This window comes from Suricata suricatta, chromosome 1, assembly GCF_006229205.1.
Source record: "Suricata suricatta isolate VVHF042 chromosome 1, meerkat_22Aug2017_6uvM2_HiC, whole genome shotgun sequence".
Classification (NCBI taxonomy): Eukaryota; Metazoa; Chordata; class Mammalia; order Carnivora; family Herpestidae; genus Suricata; species Suricata suricatta.
In genome coordinates, this window is record NC_043700.1 from 138717864 (window position 1) to 138743691 (window position 25828).

Genomic DNA, 25828 nt, shown 5'->3' on the forward strand with positions numbered 1-25828 from the left:
CTGGCTCAGGGCCAAGCTACGCTACTCATAAGGGGAAAGATCACCAAACCCAAAACAAAGGCATGTTAGGAACTCAAATTGAAGAGCCTTGACTAGTTTGGAAATAAGATATTGTAGACAGGACCAAAAGCTGGCAGGAAGATTTACATAGCTTTTAGTTCCTTTAAAGCCCTGTAAGCTCTATTTCAAGTATGTATGAACTGTATTTACTGTGAGAATTACAATAATAACAATATCTTTCATTATTGGTGCTTAAACTTTGTTAGGTACTATGCTAAACACATTACATGCAGTGCGTTGCTTTGGAAAAACTCAGTATTACAGACGTTTGACTAAAAACCAAGAGCAATAATGAGATGATTTATTTTTGCTTTATGAAAAATAAATCGTGTACATCAACTCTGAACATCCAACTTCTCTAAATATATTTGTGTTATATTTAAATTTACCAAATTTGAGTTTTAAGAGATATTTTTATTGTATATAGGATAAAAAAGCAAGTCAAAACATTGAAAGGGGAAAGAATAATGGTTGAACACCTGCTGTGTGCTGGGTACTGTAAGCTAGGCACCGCTATCAAGGTTTAGTGGTTCCCATTTAATTCCTTCTTGGTCAGAAGGTCTTATCCTCCTCATGATCCTTTCCGGGCCCCAAAATTCCTCATCTAAAATGTAAAAATAACATAAATGACCTATCTATTTCAGAATCATTGTGAATGAAAATTTTGAAACATAGTTAAGTGTTTTGAATACTATATATGCTTTAGATATATTGATTAATTCCAAAGTTAAGGCACATATTTCTCTGTTAAAAAATCTGATATTATAGCTAATGAGGGATGAAGGTTGAATAGTACTCACTATGCAAGTTAGGTTCTCAGATTATTCTTATTGGTTATATTTGATACTCACTGTAAAGGTATCATTTAAAAACTTGTCTGAGCGATTGTTATTTTTTCGTTTTATACTTAAAAATTCAAGTCTAAGTTATCCTGTATAGGGTATCTTATTATTATAATTGCACTGGGTTAAATTTTAAATGCATTTTTACCTGGGGTCATGGGAGAAATGAAGACCTTTAATTGATGGCCCTTGTTGTAACAACTTCAGCTTTAGCATATGCATGATTCTCATAATTGTCTTTTGTCATTTTCCTAAGTGGTGCTATAAGGGTCATTGCATGTGGAAGAATGCCAATCAACAAAAACAAGATGGCAATTGGGGATCATGGACCAAATTTGGCTCCTGTTCCCGGACGTGCGGAACTGGTGTCCGTTTCAGAACACGCCAGTGTAATAATCCCACGTGAGTATAATTGTTGTAATTCCAGTTGTTTTTGGCTAGACCAGAAAATGCTTCAATATTGTGTTGTTAATATTCTCTTTCGTGAAATGCACAACATGAAAAGTGTCTATTTTGGGCAAATCTCCATTCATCAGTCTAGTGAAGAGTAGTCAATAGCGGAAGATGAGAGGCTCCAGTGAAGATTAGAGGTTTTTGAAGCAGTTGCTATTTAGAAATCTTCAGGAGCAGGCAGAGAGAGCCTGGGCACTGAGTCTGTGAGGGCCGTGGCTGTCACAGGAAGCATGCCAACACGGAGGGTAGCTCCAGGCAGGCCCTCACCCACTCTGGGGCTAGGAGAGCAACACATCCAAACAGGGCACCGGAAAGACCGTGAAAGAGCACCGAGGAACTGTTGGGGAAACAGCTGTCCACCCACTCCCTCAAACTAAATATACTGAACCCTTCTGGCCTGCTCAGCAAAACCTTAGGACATTCTCTCTGGTCTAGAGTTTACCATTTTATAAAGATTATCAAATGTGGCGTACCTGTCTTTACAGGAAGACATGGTGGTAATATTAGTGAAAGTCACCAAAACAATAAAAACTGTAAGAACAGCTGAGGTTCACTGTGAGCCATGCTCCATTCTAAGTGTATTAAATATGTGGACTTATTCAATCCTCTCCATTTTCCCCTATGGAAGATGGGATTATTTTTTGCACTTTCCATATGAGAAAAGGAAGGCTGAGAGCTGTGATCAGATTTCTTTGGGTTATATCTATGTGTTTTATGCATGGTAGAAAATATAATTTTCCTCAGACCATATGTGTGTGTGTATATGTATATATATATACATACATATATATATATATATATATATATATTTTTTTTTTTTTTTACATTTCTTTATATACTTTGACCATACCTACAAACAGCTGATTTAAGTCAAGTTTTCAGGCCCACCTTCCCACCCTGTACCTGACACACCTGTTGGCACTTTCTGAAAGGGACTGAAATCAGGAAGTAGTTCATTCATTCACTTTGTGCCTGCGGCTCCAAAGCTCTGGCTTCCTACCTTCAGGCACTGGGTCTGTGAGAGCTTCCATCCTGGGCCAGAGCCAAAGGGCCTTTTCCAGTGCTGTCTTTTCTGTAGGCCCATCAATGGCGGTCAGGACTGTCCTGGTGTTAACTTCGAGTACCAGCTTTGTAATACAGAAGAGTGCCAGAAGCACTTCGAGGACTTCAGAGGACAGCAGTGCCAACAGCGGAACTCCCACTTTGAATACCGCAACACCAAGCACCACTGGCTGCCCTACGAAAATCCTGACCGTGAGTGGAGTGGACGTTCACTCTCTTTCCTGCTGTGTGGATGGGGACTTCAGACCTTAAGCCTTGTCCACACCAATTTCTTGGACTCTTGGTCCCCAGTTGGTAACTTAGAAAACTCGGTGTTTATAGGGGTAAATCTTGCTGGGCTCTGAAGAAGAAGGCCTTCTCTCGAGAGGTGAGAATTGCAGGCTAGTTCCTGGCCAAGGGCATTCCCACCATGGCTACTGAGGAGACCACAGGGGAGGAGACATCTTGAGTTTCCTCCTTTGACTGACATCCCTCTACTAGGAAATGTTCTGGACTAGTGTGATCTTTCCTTTCTGAATAACTAGAAAAAGAATACAGTTCTTTTACAACTGAGTGAGAAATAAGAAAAAGATCATTATTTAAGAACAAAAGGCACTTCATAACCTTTTACTTTGTACTGTACACTAGTTATGAGAAAATACACTTAGACATCCCCTTTCACAGTGTCTGGGCGGCTCAGTCAGTTAAATGTCTGACTCTTGATGCCTACTCAGGTCACGATCTCACAGTGGTAGGATCGAGCCCCGCATTGGACTTTGTGCTGATAGAGTGAAGCCTGCTTGGGACTCTCTCCCTCTCTCTCTGCCCCTCCTCTGCTTGTGTTCTCTCTCTCTCTCTCTCTCTCTCTCTCAAAATAAATATACAAGCTTAAAAAAATTTTTAAATTCTCTTTTAATGTTTGCTGCTTACCCATGAATTTTTAGTTAAATAATGTTCAAATGCAAACATCTTGCCATACTTCATATTTGGATGGATAAAAGAAAAATAGTTACATGATTACCATGTGATATAATATACTGCCAAGTTCAGTTTAAAAGCTGTTTTATGGGGGCACTTGAGTGGCTCAGTCGGTTAAGCCTCTGACTTCGGCTCAAGTCAGATCTCACGTTCGTGGGTTCGAGCCCCGCGTCAGGCTCTGTGCTGACAGCTAGCTCAGAGCCTGGAGCCTGCTTCCGGTTCTGTGTCTCCTTCTCACTCTGCCCCTCCCCCTCTCATGCTGTGTGTCTCTCTGTATCAAAAATAAATAAAACATTAAAAAAAAAGTTTAAAAGCTGTTTTATGGAAAAGATGCATCCACATAGGAATTCAGTGTTGCAATACATTAAGAAGATGCATTATTTTTTTTTAATCTATTTTGATGAAGTGAGTCACATAAATCATATTAATTAATGAGATCCTACAGAGGGTGTAAACCATACTAGGTCATTGGGTCAAACGGAAGAGAAGCCCTTTTAGTTCTCGAAGTGTCAGTAAAACTAAAATGCCCCACTCTGAATTAAAGTTTGTTGAAGAGCTGTGGTAAAATCCAGAGCTGTCCTTACAACCTGGATTGCTGGGACAGTCCCCACTGGTCCTCAGTAACTATTACCACACCCACCTTTCACTCTGAAAAGTTTCACAGTTTAGGGGCTCTTGAGTGGTTCAGTCAGTTGAGCATCAGACTCTTGATTTCAGCTCAGGTCATGATCTCACAGTTTGGGAGCTCAAGTGTTGTACTGGGTTCTGCGCTGACAGAGCAGAGCCTGCCTAGGATTCCCTCTCTCCCTCTCTCTCTGTACCTCCCCCACTCTTGCTTGAGCTCTCGCTCTCGCTCTCTCTCTCTCAAAATGAATAAAATAAACTTAAAAAGGTTTCACAGTTTAGTTTCGTTGTATGCCAAAAATGCATCCTTTTCTGCTACTCTGTTTTATTTATGTATACAATATTTTGTTTTCAGGAAACCGTGTTGAAACTCCATATTTTAAAAATAAAATAACTGTAGTGTTCAAATATGCCACTTTCTATAAATAGCTGATTTAATCTTCCATCTTGTACAGCCAAGAAAAGATGCCACCTATACTGTCAATCCAGAGAGACGGGTGATGTCGCATACATGAAGCAGCTGGTTCACGACGGAACACACTGTTCGTACAAAGACCCCTACAGCATATGTGTTCGAGGGGAGTGTGTGGTGAGTTACAGTTGCTTCACCAGAAGCTGCTTCTGCTATCCTGCAATTCTATGTTTGCCACCCTTCATCTGCATGCTTTCAAAAGCTTTTTAACCCTTTCGTATCTGTAAAAGCACATTAAAATGAGAATCTGGGACTAGTTGAGGAGGCCTAAACTAAATGTGGGAGAAATGCCACTTTTCAACCCAAAGTTTGGCCATTGGCAGAATCAAGCTTTAAAGGTACTTTTCCTAATTTCCCGCCAGATGCCTTTTCTAAGTTATTCCAATGTATCTAGGTTGGGAATACAGCAACTTGGGAATGAATGATGCCTTTGCTTTGAGGATTTTACTGGTAGGCATCTACTTTTATGAGAGAGAGCCTTTTTAAAAATTACAGTGCTAAATGTATTTTATCTTTTATTTTAAAAATAATGGAAATTCTCTCTTTCACTTTCCAATTGAGATGTTTCAACACTGAATTCCACATCAGAACAAAAGTGGTGAAGATGTAAAAATGGTTTTTGCCCTACTTGGAGTCTTAAAAAAAGATGCACTTGACTTTTTTTATTCATATTCACAAATTGAATTGATATGAAATCATCCTTCTTAGCCGAACACATTGCTCCCGTCTGTCTCTTTTTCAGTAACGCTGAAGTGACATGTTTATGAATCTCAAGTATGCTTTACATTTGAAATAAAATTTCCCCAAAAGTAGATTCTGAGTTTTATACATCTCTCGCTTCCCACATTATCTGGTATATCAAACGTGTGGTCATCATCTTCTCTGCCCATTTTCCTTGCAAATTTATGAGTGCAGTAGCATATCGTGTAACATAAATCGATTTACATGAAGGATCCTGCCCTGGTTCAGAACCTTCAGTGGCTCCCTGTTCAATTCATGTGAAAAAGTAAACTCTGCCTGATATCTGAGGCCTTTCATAGCCTGTGTTTGCGAATCATTTGCTATTCTTCCCCTGTCCTATAGCACTAACCTTCCGTTGGTTTAAATATGGCTTGGGTATTGCTGCTTGAACCTACTTTCCTATTTCCATGGCTCTATTTTAATCCCTTGGCATTCTTGAAATGCCTTTCAATAGGGCCCTATAAAAATCTCCAGCACTTCATAAAGTTTTGTTTCACATCCCTAAACAGCTTGTAAAGCTTATACTAATGCACAGCTCACTGTTCTACTGTTCATCTTTCCAAATTGGAAAGCAACAAGGGAAATAAACTCCCATCTTTACTTTGGGTCTGCTCAGAACCAACGGTCATATCTGTGCTTCGTAAATGTTTGACCGTCATGACTATGTATAATGGGGTAACTATTTCATTAGACTGGGGAAGTTTATCCTGGAGTAGAACTTAACCTAGAGGACAAGTCATTTGACTTCATAGTAGTTCTTCAAAAGATTGAAGCGTTAGAAGTCAGAGCTGGAGTGAAGGGTTGGTGCAGACTGCCTCACCCCGGAGCCACAGTGAAACAAATGGTTCATCGTTGCCTAGGATGCTAACCTTCACTTGGCACATTGAAATTACCCACGCTTAACATCTTCTCCTTCCAGAAAGTGGGCTGTGATAAAGAAATCGGTTCTAACAAGGTTGAGGATAAGTGTGGTGTCTGTGGAGGAGATAATTCTCATTGTCGAACCGTAAAGGGGACCTTTACCAGAACTCCCAGGAAACTTGGTAAGATGAGGTCTCTCATGAATTTAGTATCTTTCTCTAGGATTTGTACTTTTTGAGACTTCTTTTAGGAATGTAGCATTTCCCCATAAATAAAACAAAACATTTGCTGCTGATTTATTTTTATTCAGATTAAGTTTCAAAGAACTAGTAATAAAAAAAAAACACTTGGGATTGAATTCATACTCCATAGCATCCATGATGAAAATTGTCTACTAAATTTAGAAGGAAAGAAGGAAGAAATAAAATCAATCAAATATAGTAGTTTGTTAAAATATGTGTTTTGATTTATTTTATGTTTTTCATAAGACCTAATTTTTAGATGCTTTTTTTTTTTTTTTTGAGAGAGAGAGAAAGCCTAAGTGGGGGAGCAGGGCAGAGAGAGAGAGAGAGAGATAGAGAAAGAATCTTAAGCAGGCTCCACACTCAGCTCAGAGCCCAATGTAGGGCCCAACACAGGGCTCTATCCCATGAACCTGGGATCATGACCTGAGCTGAAATCATGAGACGGACGTTCAACCAACTGAGCCACCTAGAATTGATGCTTATTTTGAATTTTTTTGTTCATATAAATTGTTGATCAGAAGTTAAAAATAATACATACACACTCAATTCTAAATACAACTTTTAATATATTGCATTAGTTTTGCTGCTTTTATTTTAAAGGTGAATGAGTTTATCCTATTTATAAATCTATGACTCTAGAGTCAATGTTTCACATAATTTTAAATGTTTTATACTACAAGGGTGCCTGGGTGGCTCAGTTAGTTAAGCATCTGACTTTGGCTCCGGTCACAATGTCACAGTTTGTGAGTCCGAGCCCTGAGTCCGGCTGTATGCTGACAGCTCAGAATCTGGAGCATGCTTCAGATTCTGTGTGTGTGTGTGTCTCTCTCTCTGTCTCTCTCTGTCTCCCTCTCTCCCTCTACCTCTCTCTTTCTCAAAAAATAAACATTTAAAGAAAGCTTTATATTACACAAAATTGAGGTAAAACCAAAAAATAACCTGAGGTATAATTGCTCGTGTGTGACCTTTAACGTTTATTACAGAGTCAGTGATCTGGGCTTAGACATACAGTGAAATTTAAGCAGATAGGAAAAAAAAGCACAAATAATATGCAAAATTATGAGTAGTTTTATAATTATTCATTGGAATTTTCATAAAAGATCTGGATACAAACACTTATTACTGAACAACTTTTTAGTTGTTAACAAATATTCAGTTATTCAATAAGCATTTATGGGGAAATGTTTCTGGGAATTCAGCATTTAAAGATAAATTTAATATTGTGCTTCCATTGAGAAGCTTCTCTTACATCAACCCCCACAGTTGGTAGAGTCTCTAATAGAATGACTAAAAAAAATAAATAAATAAAACAAAGCAAAAATAAAGATAAGAAATTTGGTTTACTCTGTGCACATTGTCATGGCAGTGATTTTCCCGTTTAGATGCAAAGGAAGCATTAGAAAGGTTGTCTTAATCCGAACGGAATGGTTCTCTTAGTTCTTTGTACTCTCATTATACCTCAGCTATACAGCCAAGGCAGGTGCACACAGATTAGTCATGCTCTTTCATATCTTTAGGGGGGCAGGCAGAGTTAGGTGAACTATTCTAAAGTGATATCAGTAACATCATTACTGACGTGTTTGATATTCCTGTGTGCTAATTTAATGGTTAAGTGGTTAAAAAACAAATACTGCCATTTCTGGGTGACTATATTATTTTAACAAGGTAAACAGAATTAAAACTATAACATTTATTGTGGTTTTGGTGGAGTAACATGTAATTTTCTTCGTCTTATTGTCAAGTAATTTTGCTTTCTGTATTGGAGTTATTCTTTTTGGTGTAAAAGCATTCACATTCTTTTATTTCCAGAGTGAACTAATGTAAAGAAAAAGTTTTTGCCATTCATCCACCATTCTGTATTATGTGTAGTAGGAGGCAGTGATGCGGTTTTTTTCAGATACCTCTAAAATTATGCTAAACCTGTGAACCAAGGTCAGAAGAGGCAAAGAAAAGATTTCATCAATCATGCAGATTCAAACTGTTCAAAGATAAACTAGCATCCATTTCTTTGCACTAATGTCATGGTCACTCAGTAGACTAATTAACGTTTTCCAACAGGGAAACATTTAAGCAAGAGGTGCCATACAGAATTCAAGTTGCTGGAAAATGAAATCTGCAAGTATTCAACTTCAAATCATCTTTATCATTTCTTAGTCACGCTTAGGCCTACTTTCATTGACTACTAACTGTAATGGCATTAGCTAACTATTATAAATGCATTTTGACTTCACACATAAAATTACAGAATATATTTGATATCTTATATAATACAATATATATAGCTTCTAGTACAGTCAATGAAACAGCAAGACTTTGAGTCAACATGAAACCTTGACTAATTAAAAACATTCTATTTAAGGGAAGACAAGAGGCGCCTTCACTTTACCCAAAGGAGCTCGTAATATTTCTCTTGCTGAAACAAGGGAAGCTAAAAATGTACTGGGTAAGTTGTAGCAAACTGCAGAAAGATGGGCATCCATAAGTGACATCAAGCTGTTTTGCTGTCCTTGGCATTTTAAGCACATTACTTCTAGCTATTTCATACGCAGACAAATATGGTCCAGTTCACAGACTGGAACACACCCAGGCTCAGGTATGAAAACCCTAACCCCAAAATGACGATGCCACTGAGTTAAGACAGTAATCAGTATTGTGAAAAAGTTGGGTAAATAGGTAGGTATTTATTGCCTATGTAGAAATGACAAACATATTTCTTCCTGATGACATGTGATTGTATAAATACACAATTTGTAACTGAGTTTCTGTCAGACTCATCCAGTAGCATATGAATTGGAGGTTTCATAATATAAGGTGTTAGTTGCATAATCTCTGTATATTCATTTGTTTGATGGAAATGAGATGTAACATCTTGATTTCTATTTGTCCTATTATTGATTTATAATTAAGATCTTAAATCTAAGAGATCTTAAGATAATTTTTAGGACATGTGATAATACTAAGATTTGTTTTATATGACATTGATGATAATAGGATTGATGTATGATTTTATAACTCAACGCAACCCAGTAAGCCTATAGATTTCATGATTTCTGGAGTAGAAGATTGAGTTTAAGGTCCAATGTGTGACATAACTTGCAGACATTTTCCAACCAAATTGTTTGGTCAAATATAAAATATATATTTTAAAACTTTCCCATGATAAAACTTCTTTGAGGCTTTAAAATTAATGACTGATTACAAGAAAAATGAAAGCTACTCTCTGATGAAGTCAATAGCTTTTTAAAAATTATATTAGAGAGAGAGAGTGAGTATGAGTTGGGGAAAGGGGCAGAGGGAGAGAGAGAGAATTCCAAGCAGGCTCTGTGCTGTCAGTACAGAGCCCAATGTGGGGCTCAGTCCCATGACCTGGGATCATAAGCTGAGCTGAAACCAAGAGTGGACACTCAACAGCCTGAGCCACCCAGGTGCCCCTTTCTTCTGTAATTTCTTTAGAATAAAGTAAGCTTTTCAATATGCAGATACTTCATAAATTAGAAGTTTAGCTGTCTATACTTGCCCTTAAGCTTTTGAAATAATATATAGACAGAAGAAATATCTCAAGAAGGTTACCTACTAAGTACACTAAAAACCACTTCAACAGGGTGGTTTAGAAAATTAAAACTCAAATAGTATAATATATAAACTTGATAAGTCAGTGTGTTGTACACCTGAAACTAATTTAACATTGCATGTCAACTCTACTCAAATAAAAATAAATAAGAAACTTAACAGCAACAACAACAAAAGCCCTAAAATCACATAGAAGGAATCAGGAAAGTTGTGGCATTTACCTGAATTGCTGTTGACACAATTCATCGTCCAGTACAAGATAAATGACTAATAGGTTGGAAACAAGATTAATTGCCCCCCACATTACCAAAAAAAAAAAAAAAAAAAAAAAAAAAAGGTTTCCTCTAACCTTTGTATGTACAAAGTGTAATCTCATGCTCATTGTCACAAAAACTACCAATGCTTTGAAGTTAATTTCTGAAACTGCTTCTGTCAGCTTATGGATGCCCGCTTCTGCATGCAGGAACAGTAAGAGTTTCATGCTCAGCTAACGATGGTTCTTGCTTTTGTTTTCTTCTTGGCTTTCTCCGATATTTACTACACATGCGAAGGGTACCTTAAGATGTTTGATATACCCCCTGGTGCTAGACATGTGTTAATCCAAGAAGACGAGGCTTCTCCTCATATTCTTGGTAAGTGTTCCTGTCTGCTGGCTTTGCTTTAGCATGGACTTAGAGAAATGCCAAAGGAATCATATATACAGAGAGAGATATATATGTGTGTAGATGCATGTGTACATATACGTAGTTATGCAAGAGTCAGAATTACATATAAAAGCATTACTATGTGGTTTTTGTTGGTCATTCCTCCCCACTATTCTTTCTTTAAAACAAGAAAATTCAAAAACAGAGCTTTAAGTTTTGGTGAAACCTGAGTTGGTTCAATATTTATGTGGAGAAAAAAAGTTATTTAACAAGTACTTTATGCACATTTTCTCCATATTAGGGGATGAGGAAAGTAAGCGTGTTAATAAAATGCATTAAACTAAGGAAGAATATCAGAAAAATTTGCCATATTTATGTTGACAGATTATTTCTGATATTTTGGTTGATGCCATACTATATGCCTCTCCTTACTTTTATTGCATTTTAAGTTCTTTTACTGAAAAGAAACCACATGTGGATTTTACTAGTTTAGTGAAAGTTTTCCTAGTATCTGTTGTGTTGTTTCTGATGGGCACATGCAGATCTATTTGCATAGCTGTTTATAATTTCCAAAAGGAGATTGTTTTCCTCCTTTACGAGAGGATTATGTAAAAATGGCATTCAAAAAGTGTGTCTTCAAAGTGTATGTACAAATGGAAACCTAACTTGCACGTGTTCCCTGACCTATTAAAGCACTAGGCAGTTCTCTAAACTCAGGCATCATCTGTCAATCCATGAAAAATGGTCTCTCACGTTGTTTTTTTTTTTCTTCTCCCCAAAATGGGTGCCTTAACAAAATGAATTGTTTTATGGTGTTTCATAGAATTTCTTTTTAGAATTTAAATTATATTCACTGCTAGATTCCTTAACGGTCTGGCAGCCAGCCATCATTTTTTTTTCAGTAATTCAAATTCTTTTATTTTTTGTCCTAGAATTCAGATTATTATCCTTGGAAACATTAGACTTATTTTGAAAAGCTCAAGTGGAACAAATGTATTTAACTAAAATTGCTCATGTTTTCTACACATTTTCAATAGATGGTAGTAACATGAACTTTTATTTTCTAACTTATCATTACATGCTGGTAAATACCTCCAAACTTTAGAATCCCACTTGTCATTTTTTATCTAATGCTTTTATCTAATGCTTTATTAGAGAAAGCATTTTAAAATAATATATAGTAGATCTGTAATGCATTAAGAACTCTATCATCAATAAACAGCTTTTTCTAGCCATAAAAGTAGGAATATGGCCTTGGATTTTCACAAACATAAGAGCTAATTGTCTAACTAGAAATTAGTTTAACTGTGTTGGATATCTATAAGTATTTTTACTAACTTGAAGGAGATACACAGTAAAGAAGCTATTCTGTTATATGCTGTCCTAGCATAAATGATTTAGGCATATTTTTATAGAGGTATCCGTGATTTTCAAAATCTTCCCAGCTTTCCAAGGAAATCTGTAGGAGGAGTGGGTTAGAAACCATGAACCTTTTTGACAGTGTTTTCAAATAGGAATATTTGCCCACTTTTATCTCCCATTTAATCATTGTGCCATTGTTCTTGACTGGTTAGGGAATGCTTCTTGAGGATTTTGAATGCCTAATGAATGGAATGGGAATCATATCAGAACTGACATTCATTTTGATTGCTTTGATGCTTAGAAGGGGATAGACTTGCTATGGATCATCAAAACTATAATATGATAAAAAAATGTATGCTGGTTACTCATTTTCTTCCTTTAGCGATTAAGAACCAGGCTACAGGCCACTATATTCTGAACGGCAAAGGGGAGGAAGCCAAATCACGGACCTTCATTGATCTTGGTGTGGAATGGGATTATAACATTGAAGATGATATTGAAACTCTTCACACAGATGGACCTTTACATGATCCTGTTATTGTTTTGGTATGTGGTATTACAGCCTCACAACATAGATGGTTTAGTTTATATCCATTTTAGTTTTATAATTACTTGGTCTGAAAACACTTTTACCTTGAACATTGTATAATTAGTTGCATTTATCTGCCTGTCTCTATTCTGCAACTTTGTCATATTTTATTATATGTACATTTTAACCCAGTAACATAGTATGATTCCTGATTTTTAGTAATCAGTTATGTGTTGAATAGAAAAGATAAGATATTTATTTTTACCCACATATTTACCATTTCTTTTTTATAAAAATTTATAATTTATTTTTCTTTTTAAGAGAGAGAGAAGAGAATGAGTGGGGGAGGGGCAGAGAGAGAGGGGGCAACAGAGGATCTGAAGTTGGATCTGCACTGAAAGCAGAGAGCTCAATGCAGGGCTTAAACTCACAAACTGTGAGATCATGACCTGAGCCAAAATCAGATGCTTAACCGACTGAGCCACCCAGGTGCCCCATACTTAACATTTCTGATGCTCTTCAGATCTTCCCTGTAAATCTGACTTTCCCTCTAGTATCATTTACCTTCCATATCAAGAACTTTACTGAGCATTTCTGGAAGTGTAGGTGTGCATGCTAGCAAAGAATTCTCTTGACTTTCAATTATCTGAAAATATCTTTATTTCATCATTGTTTCTAAAAGATATCTTCAGCAGATATAAACTTTTTGGTTGCTAGTGGTTTGTGTGCACTTTAAAGATGTTTTTACCCTGTTAGAGGGAGTTCAAGGAATTCGAGGGCTGACTAAGGAAGTAGACATGACCAGAAGGTGGCAGTAGCACACACAAATGTTATTGACCCTTTAGCAGATTTGCATGCAAGGCCACCGTCCAGGAGAGAGGTACAAGGGAACTCTTGGAAAAGAAGGGATCAGAGAGGGAGTGTTTTGGGTTGGGTGATGTCACTCAGCAGCATCATGGAGCGTCTATGGTCTGAGTCCTCCAAAGAACAGCAGCAGCTTGGGGTCCTTGGAGCCACAGCCTTGTTTATAGTTAGCAAATGTTGAGTGCAGTTTCTCAGAGGTCTGCTAAGCAACAGGGTCTAAGTGGATAAAGGTGGAATGGATAAAAATGTGCTTGTTTGGGCTATATTTAAAAGAACTGTACATGTAAAATTTTGAGTTTGGTGCTAGCAGGCTTCTGAGCTAAAGGATCTGAGTCTGCTCTGAAGAAACATAAGCAGGAGCCAGCACACAGGAGCCATCTTTGGCTCATTTATGTAACACTTGTCTTCTCCAATCCATCATCTATGATGAGGTCAACCTTTCATATTGCTGCTCTGTATGTGAAATACACATTTTCTCTGGCTGCTTTTTAAGGATTTTCTCTTTATCTTTTTGTTTTGTTTCATTGTGTTGATTTAGCTGTTTAACTGTGATATGCTTTGTTTGTGATGTCCTTTGTCTGTATCTGGCTTGGGGTTCACCGGGCATCTTGGTGATCTAAGTTTGATGGCTTTTTACCAAATTTGGGTTGATTTCCACAAGTGTGTTTTTCCATTTCTCGTTTCTCTTCTCCTAGGGCTCATTAGTTGTTTCATAAGTTCCTGGGCTTCGTCCCTCCTTCTGTACTCATTTTTCTCTCTGTTCTTCAGATTTGATCATTGCTATTGAGCTGTGTTCAAGTTCACTGGTCTCCAATCTGTTGAGCCCATCCAGTAAATTTTTCATGTCATATGGTGTTCTTTTCTTTTCTAGAATTTCCATTTGGTCTTTTTATTTTTTTCAATTAAAAAGACTCATTTCCATTCCTATGCTGAGATTTCCATATATTTCACTCATTATGTCTAATATTTCCTTTAAGTCTCATGTCTTCATGTTTTCTGCTTCTATAGGCTTTTTTCTCTTGATTATGTGTCACATTTTCCTACTTCTGAGAAATTTTTAAGTGTACACTGGACATTAGATGGTAAGTTGTAGGATGTTTGGTTTATGTTGCTTTTTTTTAAAGTCTATTTATTTTGAGAGAGAGAGTGCATGAGTGGGGTAGGGGAACAGAGAAATGGAGAGAGAATTTCAAGCTGGCTCCGTGCCATCAGCCCAGAGCCCAGTGCAGGACTCCAACTCATGACCGGTCGGATCATGACCTGAGCCAAGATCAAAAGTCAGAAGCTTAACTGACTGAGCCACCCAGGAGCCCTTATTGTTGCCTTCTTTACATGCTGTTGGGTTTTGTTTGAGCTGTCATTTCCTCCTGATCTTTGAAGCCTGGTTTATGCTTTGTTGGGGCTGCTCTGTTTCAATTTTGTCCTCATTTTAATAGCATGGTCTGTTTGATACATTAACTGAATACCTAAAAAGGCCTCTTCATCTAGCTCTAAAAGAACTCCTATGTCCCTTGCTCTGTCTGTCATAGTCCCAGCCCCACAGCAGCCATTCAGTAGTAGTCGGCATGGTGTCTTGGCCAAGGCATGCAGGGACCAGCCTTCAGTCTGACTCATGCAGCTTGTGAGCCACATTCTTTAGTGTCCTGCCTGCAGTTTCCACAGATCACCCTCCCTCTCCTCATCTCAGGGAGACGGCTATCTTGGCTTTGCCTTCTGTTCCCTCTGCCAGGGTCCAGAACCTGACCCCATCGGGAAGCTGGGACCTGGCACATTTCTCTTCTCGTTGGAATTACTATCCTTTGTTGTGTTATATAGTGTCCCCCCCCAAATTTCCTTCATATATCCTGTCCAGTTTTATTGCTTTTAATATCAGCAAGGCAGCTCTATTACTCTCCAGTGGATGAAAGCAGAAGGCATCTACTTGATTTGAAAACTATTGTTGGATTCTGAATGCAAATATTTATTGAATTCTCTATAGAAAATATTATAGTAACTTAAGACCAAAGCTTCTCACTCAATTCCAAGGTGTTTTTTTGCTCTTTGAAAATTATTTCTCTTTACTGAAGTGTCTGTCCAAATCCTTTGTCCATTGTTAAAGTAGGTTTTTTTTTTTTATTTGTTGAGCTTTGGGAGTTTGTTATATATACTTGATATGTCCTTTATAAAATATATGATTTGTCAAACATTTTCTTTTAACTTATAGGGATTTTTTTGTTCTCTTAATAGTGTCTTTTACAAGCAAAATATTTTCACTTTCCTGAAGTCCAATTTATCCGTCTTTTCTGTTATAGATCAAGATATTGGTATTCTATATATTTTTGTATTTTTTCTATCTAATCCAATGTTAAAGTATTTTCTTCTTTTTCTTTGGTAGGAAGTTTTATAGTTTTATATTTTACATTTTGACTTTGTGTATATGTTAGGTTCTTATTTTTGCATATGGCAGTCTACATTACCTATTGCTGCATAATAAACGACCCCAAACTTAGTAGCTAAGCACAAAGCAACACTGGTTATCTCATAGTTTCTGTGGGTCATGTATTTGGGAGCTGCTGAATTGGCTAGTTCTCACTCAGGGTGTCTCATGAGGTTGCTATTAGCTGTGGCTAGTCATCCCAAGGCCCCTCTGGGGAAATCTGCTTCCCAGCTCTATCACAGGGCTATTGGAAGGCCTCAGAAGATGGCCTCTCATCTTTTCCATGTGGTGGCTGGTGGGCCTGGGTTCTTCACTACATGAGCCTCTTCACAGCCTCCTTTAAGTGGCCTTATTACATAACAGCTGGATTCTACTGGAATGAGTGATCCAAGTGACAGAGTACAGCCAAGACAGAAGTCTGTTTAACCTAATCTTGGAATGACACTCCATCACTTCTGCTGTTGTCTGATCGCTGGAAGCAAGTCACCGAATCTGGCCCACACTGAAAGGGAGAATTAAGCCCCACTCATTGAGAGAAAAAGTATCAGAGGATTTGTGGACACATTTTTAAAGCCACCACAATGACTTGTTCCAGTACTATTTGTTGAAAAAATCCTCTTTTTCCCATTAAGTTGTCTTTTCATCTGTGTCAAAAATTAATCATTCAAATTTATGTGGGTTTATCTGTCATTTTACTCCAAGGTTATATAATTTTTAGCAAAAATATAACTAATCAAGATTTTATTAAATTTGAATGATTAGAGATCAGAAGCTCTATTTCATTCATATAATTACATTGCATTTTCTTCCAGTGGCACAGGCCTCTGAGCCCTGCTGGTAACTGCCATGATCCCCTACCTCGAGGCTTTGTCCATTGATAGCTGAGTGACTGCAGGGAACAGTGTGAGCTAGAGATGTAAGATGTGAGCTACAGAGCTTATATCAGATATGAGACACGTAGCAAGGACAGTGGGGGTGTGGCAGTCTATCACCCACCGAGGCCTTGCTTTTCCTCTCTAAAGGGCTGGAACCCCACGTTAGGAGCCCTGGAGCACGCATGGCAGCTAGCTGTCTGGGGCTGAAGGCATTAGCATCTGGATAGAGTGTAAGGGTCAATGCTTGATTTGTAATGTTGTTTTAAAAATAAAGACTAAGGGAGAAAAAGAGAACAGAAGCCAGATAACTAAATCCTTCATTCCAATGGGTTTAATAGTACTCGATTTCTCAAGCAAAAACTATTTCTAAAAGTTCAGTTTAAAATACTAGTGAATTACACGCTTTCCCTTTGTATAACTGATGTAATCCTGTAAAAGCTAGTATTGTGCAAGTCAATAAAAAATTATTTTTTTCAAAAAGAGTTACATTGCCCTAAACAAAATTAAGAACAAACTGAAAAAAAAAACCCCGAATATATTTGCAATGTTTATTACAAAAGAAGGATTAATGTTTTTATTGCATAAATTATTTAGAGAAAAGATATGTGTACCAATAAAAAAGAAAGCATGACATGAACATGTTGCATATAGCAGACAAAACACAAGTGACTAATAAACCAAGAAAATTAAGCATTAATATTTATCAAATAAATAACAATTAAAATAACAAGTTTCCCCATTCAATTAACAAAGACAAAATTATATGGTATGTACTGCTGAATAAGTACATCCATATACTCTCTTCATGAAAGTAATAATTGTTCTCACTATTCTGAAGGGCCATTCACCAGTCTGTTAAAAGAACAACAACAACAACACAACGCTTGTACCCTCTTGCTCACTAAGGAAAGTCAGAAATCACCACAAGTGGGGACAAATTCTCATCAGTACAAGTATATATTAGCAAGTGAATGGTTAAATAATGCATACTACCTTTAGGATTACACACTATGCTGACATTTAAGGGTATATTTTCAAAGAATATTGGCTATCTTGGGAAATGTATATGACGCATTATGTGAAATAAGCAAAGCCAGAAAAGCATGTATGGGTACACACACGTGCACACATGCGCGCACACACACACGCGCGCACACACAATATGCAAATATCTTGAGGGCATATTGCAAAATAACACGTGATTTTGGTTTTCTCTGGTTTAGTAGAATCAGGTATAATTTTTATTTTCTTTATATTTTTTCATAATGTATACATTTTCTGGAGGAACATCATTATCTTTATCAGCATGACACATGAGTTATTTTAAAGAATTTTCAAATGTAATAAGGAGATCTATAACTTAATATATATATTAAAGAAATTTATAGTGAATCTTATTGTAAAGTTATATTTTTATTATGTAAACTCTTATACCTCAGTATATTTTTATTCTTTTTATTGTATAGTCTTTTATATTTGCATTTTTTTCTTTTTTAATAATTTTTTTAATGTTTTATTTCTTTTTGAGACAGAAAGACAGAGCATGAGCAGGGGAGGGGCAGAGAGAGAGGGAAACACAGAATCGGAAGCAGGCTCCAGGCTCTTAGCTGTCAGCACAGGGCCTGATGTGGGACTCAAACCCACGAACGTGAGATCATGACCTGAGCCCCAAGTTGGAGGCTTAGCCAACTGAGCCACTCAGGCGCCCCTGCATTTTTTTCTTAAACAAGGCATACTTGCACTTTAGTTGGTAGAAACATTAAATTTTTAAAACTGCTTAAAAGCCTTCCAGTTTTAATAAGAGCACTATTCTGAAATATTTTTAATTTTTATTCAAAATGTAAAACCCCCTCAGGTGACTTACCTATCTGTTTCATGTGTATATTAGATCATACCTCAGGAGAACGACACCCACTCCAGCCTGACATATAAATACATCATTCATGAAGATTCTGCACCTACAATCAGCAGCAACAATGTCATCCAGGAAGAATTAGATACTTTTGAGTGGGCTTTGAAGAGCTGGTCTCAGTGTTCCAAACCCTGTGGCGGAGGTAACAATTGAACACATTTATCACATTCGAATGTCATTCATATAAACCCAATCATTGTGCTTTCTACCTTAAAGATGGCCTCTCATTGAGGCTGCCATCTGAGAAATAGCAAACCTAACACCGAAAACATATGTACAAAGCATTTTTACTGAAACCTCTGAATCTACAAAGGATAAGAGTCCATTCATAACAACCGTAACCTTCTTAAAATCCTCTTGCTCTTTCCTCTCTGGTTCTTTTTGTCGCTTGTTCATATAGTGGGTCCTCTAATGACTTTCCTCTTCCCCAACTCTCCCAAATGCCATGTTCTGTGGTTCCAGTCTTTCTTCTTCTCCATTTTACTTTCCATCCTGTACATTTCTTTGCTATCAGTGTTAGTAATAAAGGAGCTATTAGTTGTACCAGGTAGCAGGTACTGTTTTAAATGTTCTCTATATTAGTCCATGAACACTCAAAATGATTCTGTGAGGTCAGCACTATGATTCCTGGTACTGATAATAAATAAATAAATTCATGGTACTGAAAATAAGTAGTTACCCAGTTCAGAAGATACAAACCAGGTGGTCTGGCTTCTAGCTACCTGCTCTCACTACCTTGTGCCGCCTCTCTGCCCTTTCCCAAGTTAATCTGTCAGCTGTTCTCAGAGTTCCTCAGTTTCTCACTTCATCCCTTACTCTAGTTCAGAACAATAAATGCTCCAGAACTGAGCTGGCCTAGAAGTTTTCCCCAATAGGCAGGAGATGACAAGGGGCTTTCATAATAATGATGCTGATAACTGAGAACAAAAGAAATTATTCACAGTAGGGAATTCATGCATCAACCATTTATTTTATCAGTTTAAGGAGGTGTTTCTAAAGAGAGTTTTTTTTTGAGGTAGAGAGGGCATAAAATGTTTTAAGTTAATTATTTAAAATGATACCTAATCCATTATAAGATGCTTATTTAATTTGAATCTTCCCTTCTGCCTCACCCTCAACATCCACTTGGTTACAAGATTTGTCAGATGCCACATCTATTTCTTCCTCACCCAGTTTTCTGCATGATTTTGAAAGGAAGATTACTGCAAAAATCTTCTAACTGGTCAATTAATTTGATTTTCTTCTCTTCCTTTATTTCCAGGATAATTGAATGAATGAATGAATGAATGAATGGAATTTTATTATTTCTCTGATTTAACTCCTTTAACATTGTAATATGTTCTTCTGAAGGCATATAATTTATGTAGTATTCTTGCCAAAAGTAAATAACCTGAATCTAATCTTTAGGAGGCAATTAAATAAAACCCAAATTGTGGGACAGTTTACAAAACAAATGGCCTGTACATCTCAAAAATATCCAACATAAGAAAGATGCTTAGAAACTATTTCTGCTTAATTGCATGACAACTAAATGCAGTGCATAATCCTTAATTGGAAAAACATTGCTATAAAGATCATTATGGAAACAGCTGGCAAATTTTTAATACAGTCTGTATATTAGATAATAGTATTATATCTATGTTAAATGTTCTGATTTTAAAGAATTATGTAAGAGATGTGCTTGTTATGAGCAATATGCTGAAGTATTTAGAAGTGAAGTATCAGAATGCCAGCAACTTACTCTCAAATGGTTCTGCAAAATTTTACATATATGTCATGTATATTGCATCATATAATTAATATATCACAGATGTAAAACTATATTTGTATTCACCTCAAATACAGTGACATGTAACACAAGGTTAATGTAGATGCAAGGCACACAAATGTTAACTGTACCTTCCTTACAACATTTTTGTAGGTTTGAAAATTTTTAAATGATATTTTTAAAGTATTTATTTATTTACTTACTTACTTAGAGATGTCAGGGTGATTGGGGAGACCTTCCAAAACTCCCTGTGACCGTCAAGATAAAGTCCAAACACCAAAGCTTTTAAGCTGGCACTCAAAGCTTTTAAGATTAGAGTCTTTCCTATCTCCTACCAACTTCACATATGAAACTTCAGCCATTCAAACAGATCTTCAGTTTTTTCATGTCATTTTTTTTGCTTGGAGTATTCTTCTGCTTCATTCCCTTTACCCAATACTCTGAACTTCAAGAAATGCTGGTTTTGTAAGCTGTGGCTGCCCCTCCTCCAGCTAAGTTTGAGAACTTCCCCTCTGTGTTCCTTTGGTGCCCTCTACAGTAAGTTGTTTCCATAACTTTCTCTGAAAGCTTGTGTCACTGGGTGTTGTCACCAAGGTTCTCAAGTCTGCCCCTCACAGTAGATGGCATGCATTCAGGGTCTAATTTATTAGCACATGTGTAGTTGCTATTTAATAATTTGTAATATTTATTAAATATAGGCTCTGAAAAGTTACGGATTTTGTTTATTTCATTTACTTCTGGACCTTCAGCATCTACAACAGTGCCTGGCCTGCTGTATGTACTCAGTAAATATTCATGGAATGGATGATCATATCACAGAATGAAGACGTGATTCCATCCAGAGAAATGTATTTTCCTTCCTAGGTTTCCAGTACACTAAATACGGATGCCGTAGGAAGAGTGATAATAAGATGGTTCACCGCAGCTTCTGTGAGGCCAACAAAAAGCCGAAACCTATCCGAAGAATGTGCAATATTCAAGAGTGCACACATCCACTGTAAGCAGTCATGTTAACTACTGGACACAGAGGACAAGATGATAGAAATTTAAATATCTTTCGTTTTTTAAATTCATTTTCTTTTAGAGAGAGAGGATAAAGTGGGGAAAAGAGGGTTGGGGGTGGAGAGAGAGAGACAGAGAGAGAGAGAGAGAGAAAGAGAGAGAGAGAGAGAGAGAAAGAGAGAGAGAGAGAGAGAATTTCTCATGCAGCCTCCATGCTCATTGTTAAGCCTGACATGAGATCCATCCCACAATGCTGGGATCATGACTTGAGCCCAAATTAAGAGTTGGATGCTCAACCAACTGAGCTACTCCGGCACCCTTTAATTTTAGTTTTAGTCAAAGCTAATAAACATAGCAAGTTTAAACAGGAAAATCATTTCATAAGAATTATATAAAGCTGTGGCTCCCTGCTCTTTACCATAGTCCTGCTCCTTAAAACAACCACTATCTAACTTCTCTTGATATTTGGTACCTACTTGTTTCCAACTCCCTAAGTAAAATACTTTGGGTCATTATGTATTTCGATTTCTAATGTGGGAAGTGAAGGATTTTGCATTCTTTCACAATCTTTCCCCAAATACACGCCCACAGCCCAGACTTATCTCTCTCCATATTTCCAATATTGTTATAACCCATCTTTTACTGATAATAATATTCAGAGTTTATATTATTTTAACAACTTGTCTCTCCTAATAGTGGAGTCACTTATTAGCATACTCCTATCCTAGTGAAACTTTGTTTTAGAATTATTGAATGTCTTGATTTTTTATATTTTTTCTACTACTTTTCACTAATTCATCCCTTAACTGTTCTCCATGAGTATCAATCTCCTGTAAATACTAAATGCTCAAACATCCGGTCACTTATAACTTCTTAGAGATCGTTCTCAGAAAGTTCTAAGTGTTCTACTTCTGCCCTCCCGGACTTATGCTCATCCTGGATTTCTCTTTACCTCTTCCTAGGTATTCCTACTCCTTTCTTTTGCATCTCCTGTTTCCTGCATTTCTTGTCTTTTTATCTTTTCATGTATTCATTTTTTCTAGTTGGTCATATCTTCCAGTAGCTTCATGAAAAAAGTATATACAAAGTAAAAATTTTTATATAAGAAGTTCTGAGTAGGTAAGAGTTTGAAGCATAAGAGTATATAGGAAATCTTTCTTCTGCTTTCACTCTGGATCATTTGGACACACGCACACACACCCAAACTATAATGTATTTTCCTTCAGAATTTGAAACCACTGTTCCATTGTTTCCTAGAATTCCATGCTGCTGTTGAAAAGTCATTTGCTATTCTGGTTCCCAATGCTTTGTAGTTTTGTCTGTCATTCAAAGTTTGTAAGATCTTCTTTGTGTTCCCAGTGTCCTGAACTTTCACTGTGATGGAACTGCCTTGGTGCTCAATGTTTCTCATCCATCATGCTGTGCACACCATGACTTTTTAAAACACAAAACCAATTATCTTTCATCTCTGGGAGATTTTCCTGTAGTTTTTCTTTAAAAAATGTCCCCTATTTTTTTCAATATTCTTTCTTTCTGAGATATTTGTAGTTAGGACTCCCAAACAGATCTTATTTTCTTTTCTCACCTATTATTTACTCTACTTACTGAATTTTTCATTTTTACTATTACGTTATTAATATCCAAGAGCACTATACTATTCAAGCACTCTGTTTTCTTCCTTAAATGTTTAAAGGCACTTGATGCTTATTTCACAGGTGTAGTATTTTTTTTACCTCTTTTATTAAATTAAATTTTCTTTTTTATGCATGATTTCTTTTGAGTTCTTTTCTTCTATTTCTTTTCTCCCCTCCATCATTTGTGTTAGAGGCTCTCTGTGTCTGGTGATTGTTGGCTGTTAATGCGTGTGTAAGAACGAAGTGTTAAAAGGGCTGCTGGTGTGGGCTTCCCTGTAGGATGAGCTGGCTGAGCTATCTCATTGAAGACCCTCCATTAATTGTGTATTAGGGCTTTTCTACTGAAACGACCAAATTCCAAAGAGCAGAGACAATCTCCTGTCTAGGAGTTATAACCCTATCTAATAGCTGCTCTGGAAGTTGTATATGTGTAGGCAGCTAGCGTTGTCTCCCCATTCCATATGCGGATTCTTGTATCATCCCCCGTCTTCACTCTGGTTTCTTTCTCTATTGTCTCTTGATGGTGTCTTTTGTCCACAAGCTACAAGTCTGGTTCATCTTCAACAGTGATAAGCCTCAAACCTCCTTCTGGCTTAGAGGAGGGTCGTTCAATCTGCCAGTGGTGGTAAGGAGCAGGAGGTCTTTTTCTGAACAGACTTTTCATCAGCACTCTGTTTTTAGACCTGGCTTCACCCACATTTTCACAGCCCACACTTTGACCTGAGGGCACAATCCAGTACATTTCTGGAGTTTTCTGGGAAGTCTGTTTGCTTAACCAGCCTCTACTGCAGAGTTAAGCTTCATACTTAGGTCTACTGAGTTAGCAGTCATGTATCCCACTGCTTTCTGGGTTCTGAACTTCCTTTTGGTGCCTTCTATTCCATTTTTCCCCCTTTACCTTTGTGGATTTATGCCTTTTTTTCTCCTTTGTTGGCATTCTAGGAATTTCATGAGGGAATAAAGGTAACCAGGAGTATCTAGGACTACAAAATGTATACTTCTCATATAATAATCTTTCTTCCAGTGAGAGTTAGTATTGAGGTCTTTAAAATTGAGAACACTTTCTTAATTGGTACAATACATTCTATGCCAGTTTGAAGAGCTAAAGCCATCTTGAACTATGACTACCAAAGACTGCCAAGGTTTTAGCATGGTTATTTTTTGGTGCCCCATATATACGACAAGAAAAAAAATGCAGAGGGAAAGTAGCTTTGGAAAGGATAAATAATAGTCTGCCTCAATTACATTATGCCAGACATGATTAACCAAGTGGAATCTGTGGTGACTGCCCTTTGGCATCTGGGTCCATAAATATGGTGTCCACAGCTGATATGGAGAGTTCCCAGGGCATTGACATCAACACCAGAGTTTGGGCACATCCCATGGGCACTCTTTCTGAAAATACCCTTTTAGAAATTTTGCAGTCTGGTGCATTCAAGCCCTGGATGCACACTACTTTTATCTTTTTGTCAGGCCCAATAAAGGCCAATATGGAGAGCTGAATTTTTCAAACAGGATAGATACGCAGGGAGCCTTCTCAGCAACAGTTGTACACATGAAGTAGGCTTCTCAATGAGAGTACTAAAACATGAGTGAACTCAGAATTTCTTGAAAAAGCAGCAGCAGCCAAGATAGGTTGTCTCAGCAAGTGTCAGATGGAGTCCCTTTTTAAATTTTCTGTTCAGACGTGCACCGCCATGAGGCAACGTGAACGACAGTCAATTGGTGTATTTTTCAAAAATTGCTAGCACGCCCAAACCTAACCAGGCAACCTTAAGATGAGTTTCAGAAACCCTCTGTTGATCACCCTTCAGAAAAACGGGTTTCCAAGTCAGTGGGAGGCAGAAGAACACTAAGGCATTAAAAATAGAAGCGTCGGACCTGTCACTGTTAGAAAATTCTAAGACTTGCGAATTGCTTGCTGCTCTCGTCTTTCTGAAACTGCTTCCAGAACTGTAAGCGCTCCCCCGGGGTTGCGTGTCACTCAGAGAGTGGAAAAGGCTGGGCTGCGGGGCAGGAAGGTGCACCGACACCCAGTGACCATGTCCAATCCTAACCCCCACGCCGCAGCTGGGTCGCGGAAGAGTGGGAGCATTGCACCAAAACCTGCGGAAGTACCGGCTACCAGCTCCGCACCGTGCGCTGCCTGCAGCCGCTGCGCGACGGCACCAACCGCTCCGTGCACAGCAAGTACTGCGCGGGCGACAGGCCTGAGAACCGGCGGCCGTGCAACAGAGCGCCCTGCCCCTCGCAGTGGAAGACGGGGCCCTGGAACGAGGTGGGCCTGGGAAGCCCGTGCGCGTGCGTGCGTGCGTGTGTGTGTGTGTGTGTGTGTGTGTGTGTGTAAGCATGTCCAGCTCACGTATCAGGTAGGCATTGTACGAGGTGAGAAACTGCCACGTATTTTGGAATCGTTGAGCACCTGGAGATGCTAGGCAACATTATTTTAAAACAAGTGCTTGCATTTAAGATTAGTTGGTAGGGGCAAACCGTGGTTGGCGGTTTTGTGACATAGAAGAGTCTACAGGTGACTGAGGTCTTCTGTTTAACATCTTTGGTTACTTCACCATTCCTATGGGATAAATTCCTACCCCTGCGCCACCACCACCTACTCCTCCTCCTCCTCCTTCTCCTCCTCTTCCCTCCTTCCTCCTCCCTCCTTCCTTCTTCCTCTCTCTCTTTCTTCTTCCTTTCTTTCATTTTCTTTCTTCCTCTTCCTCTTATTCTCCCTCTCTCTCCCCCTCCCCCCTTCACTTCCCCCTCCCCCACCCCCGCCTCCTTCTTTCCCTTCTCCCCCTCCCCCTTCTTCTTCTACCCCCCTCCCTCCACCTTCTCCTCCTTCTCCCCCTTCCTCTCCTCCTCCTCCTTCTTTCCCTCCTCCTCTCCCTCCTCTTCTCCATCTTCCCTCTCCCTTACTTCTCCCTCTCCCACCTCC

The 25828-nt window shown here is 38.0% G+C and overlaps 1 protein-coding gene across 1 annotated transcript in view; it reads left to right on the forward strand.

The window, feature by feature from the left end:
- The window catches only part of ADAMTS3 (ADAM metallopeptidase with thrombospondin type 1 motif 3), a 249462-nt gene that overhangs the window by 215505 nt on the left and 8129 nt on the right, over positions 1-25828 (forward strand). The window contains exons 12-20 of the mRNA XM_029930029.1: positions 1159-1304; positions 2434-2609; positions 4454-4587; positions 6131-6254; positions 10439-10519; positions 12276-12439; positions 18466-18631; positions 21122-21254; positions 24964-25171. Of these exons, the coding sequence (XP_029785889.1) occupies positions 1159-1304; positions 2434-2609; positions 4454-4587; positions 6131-6254; positions 10439-10519; positions 12276-12439; positions 18466-18631; positions 21122-21254; positions 24964-25171 (1332 nt within the window). The remainder of the gene's footprint in view (positions 1-1158; positions 1305-2433; positions 2610-4453; positions 4588-6130; positions 6255-10438; positions 10520-12275; positions 12440-18465; positions 18632-21121; positions 21255-24963; positions 25172-25828) is intronic.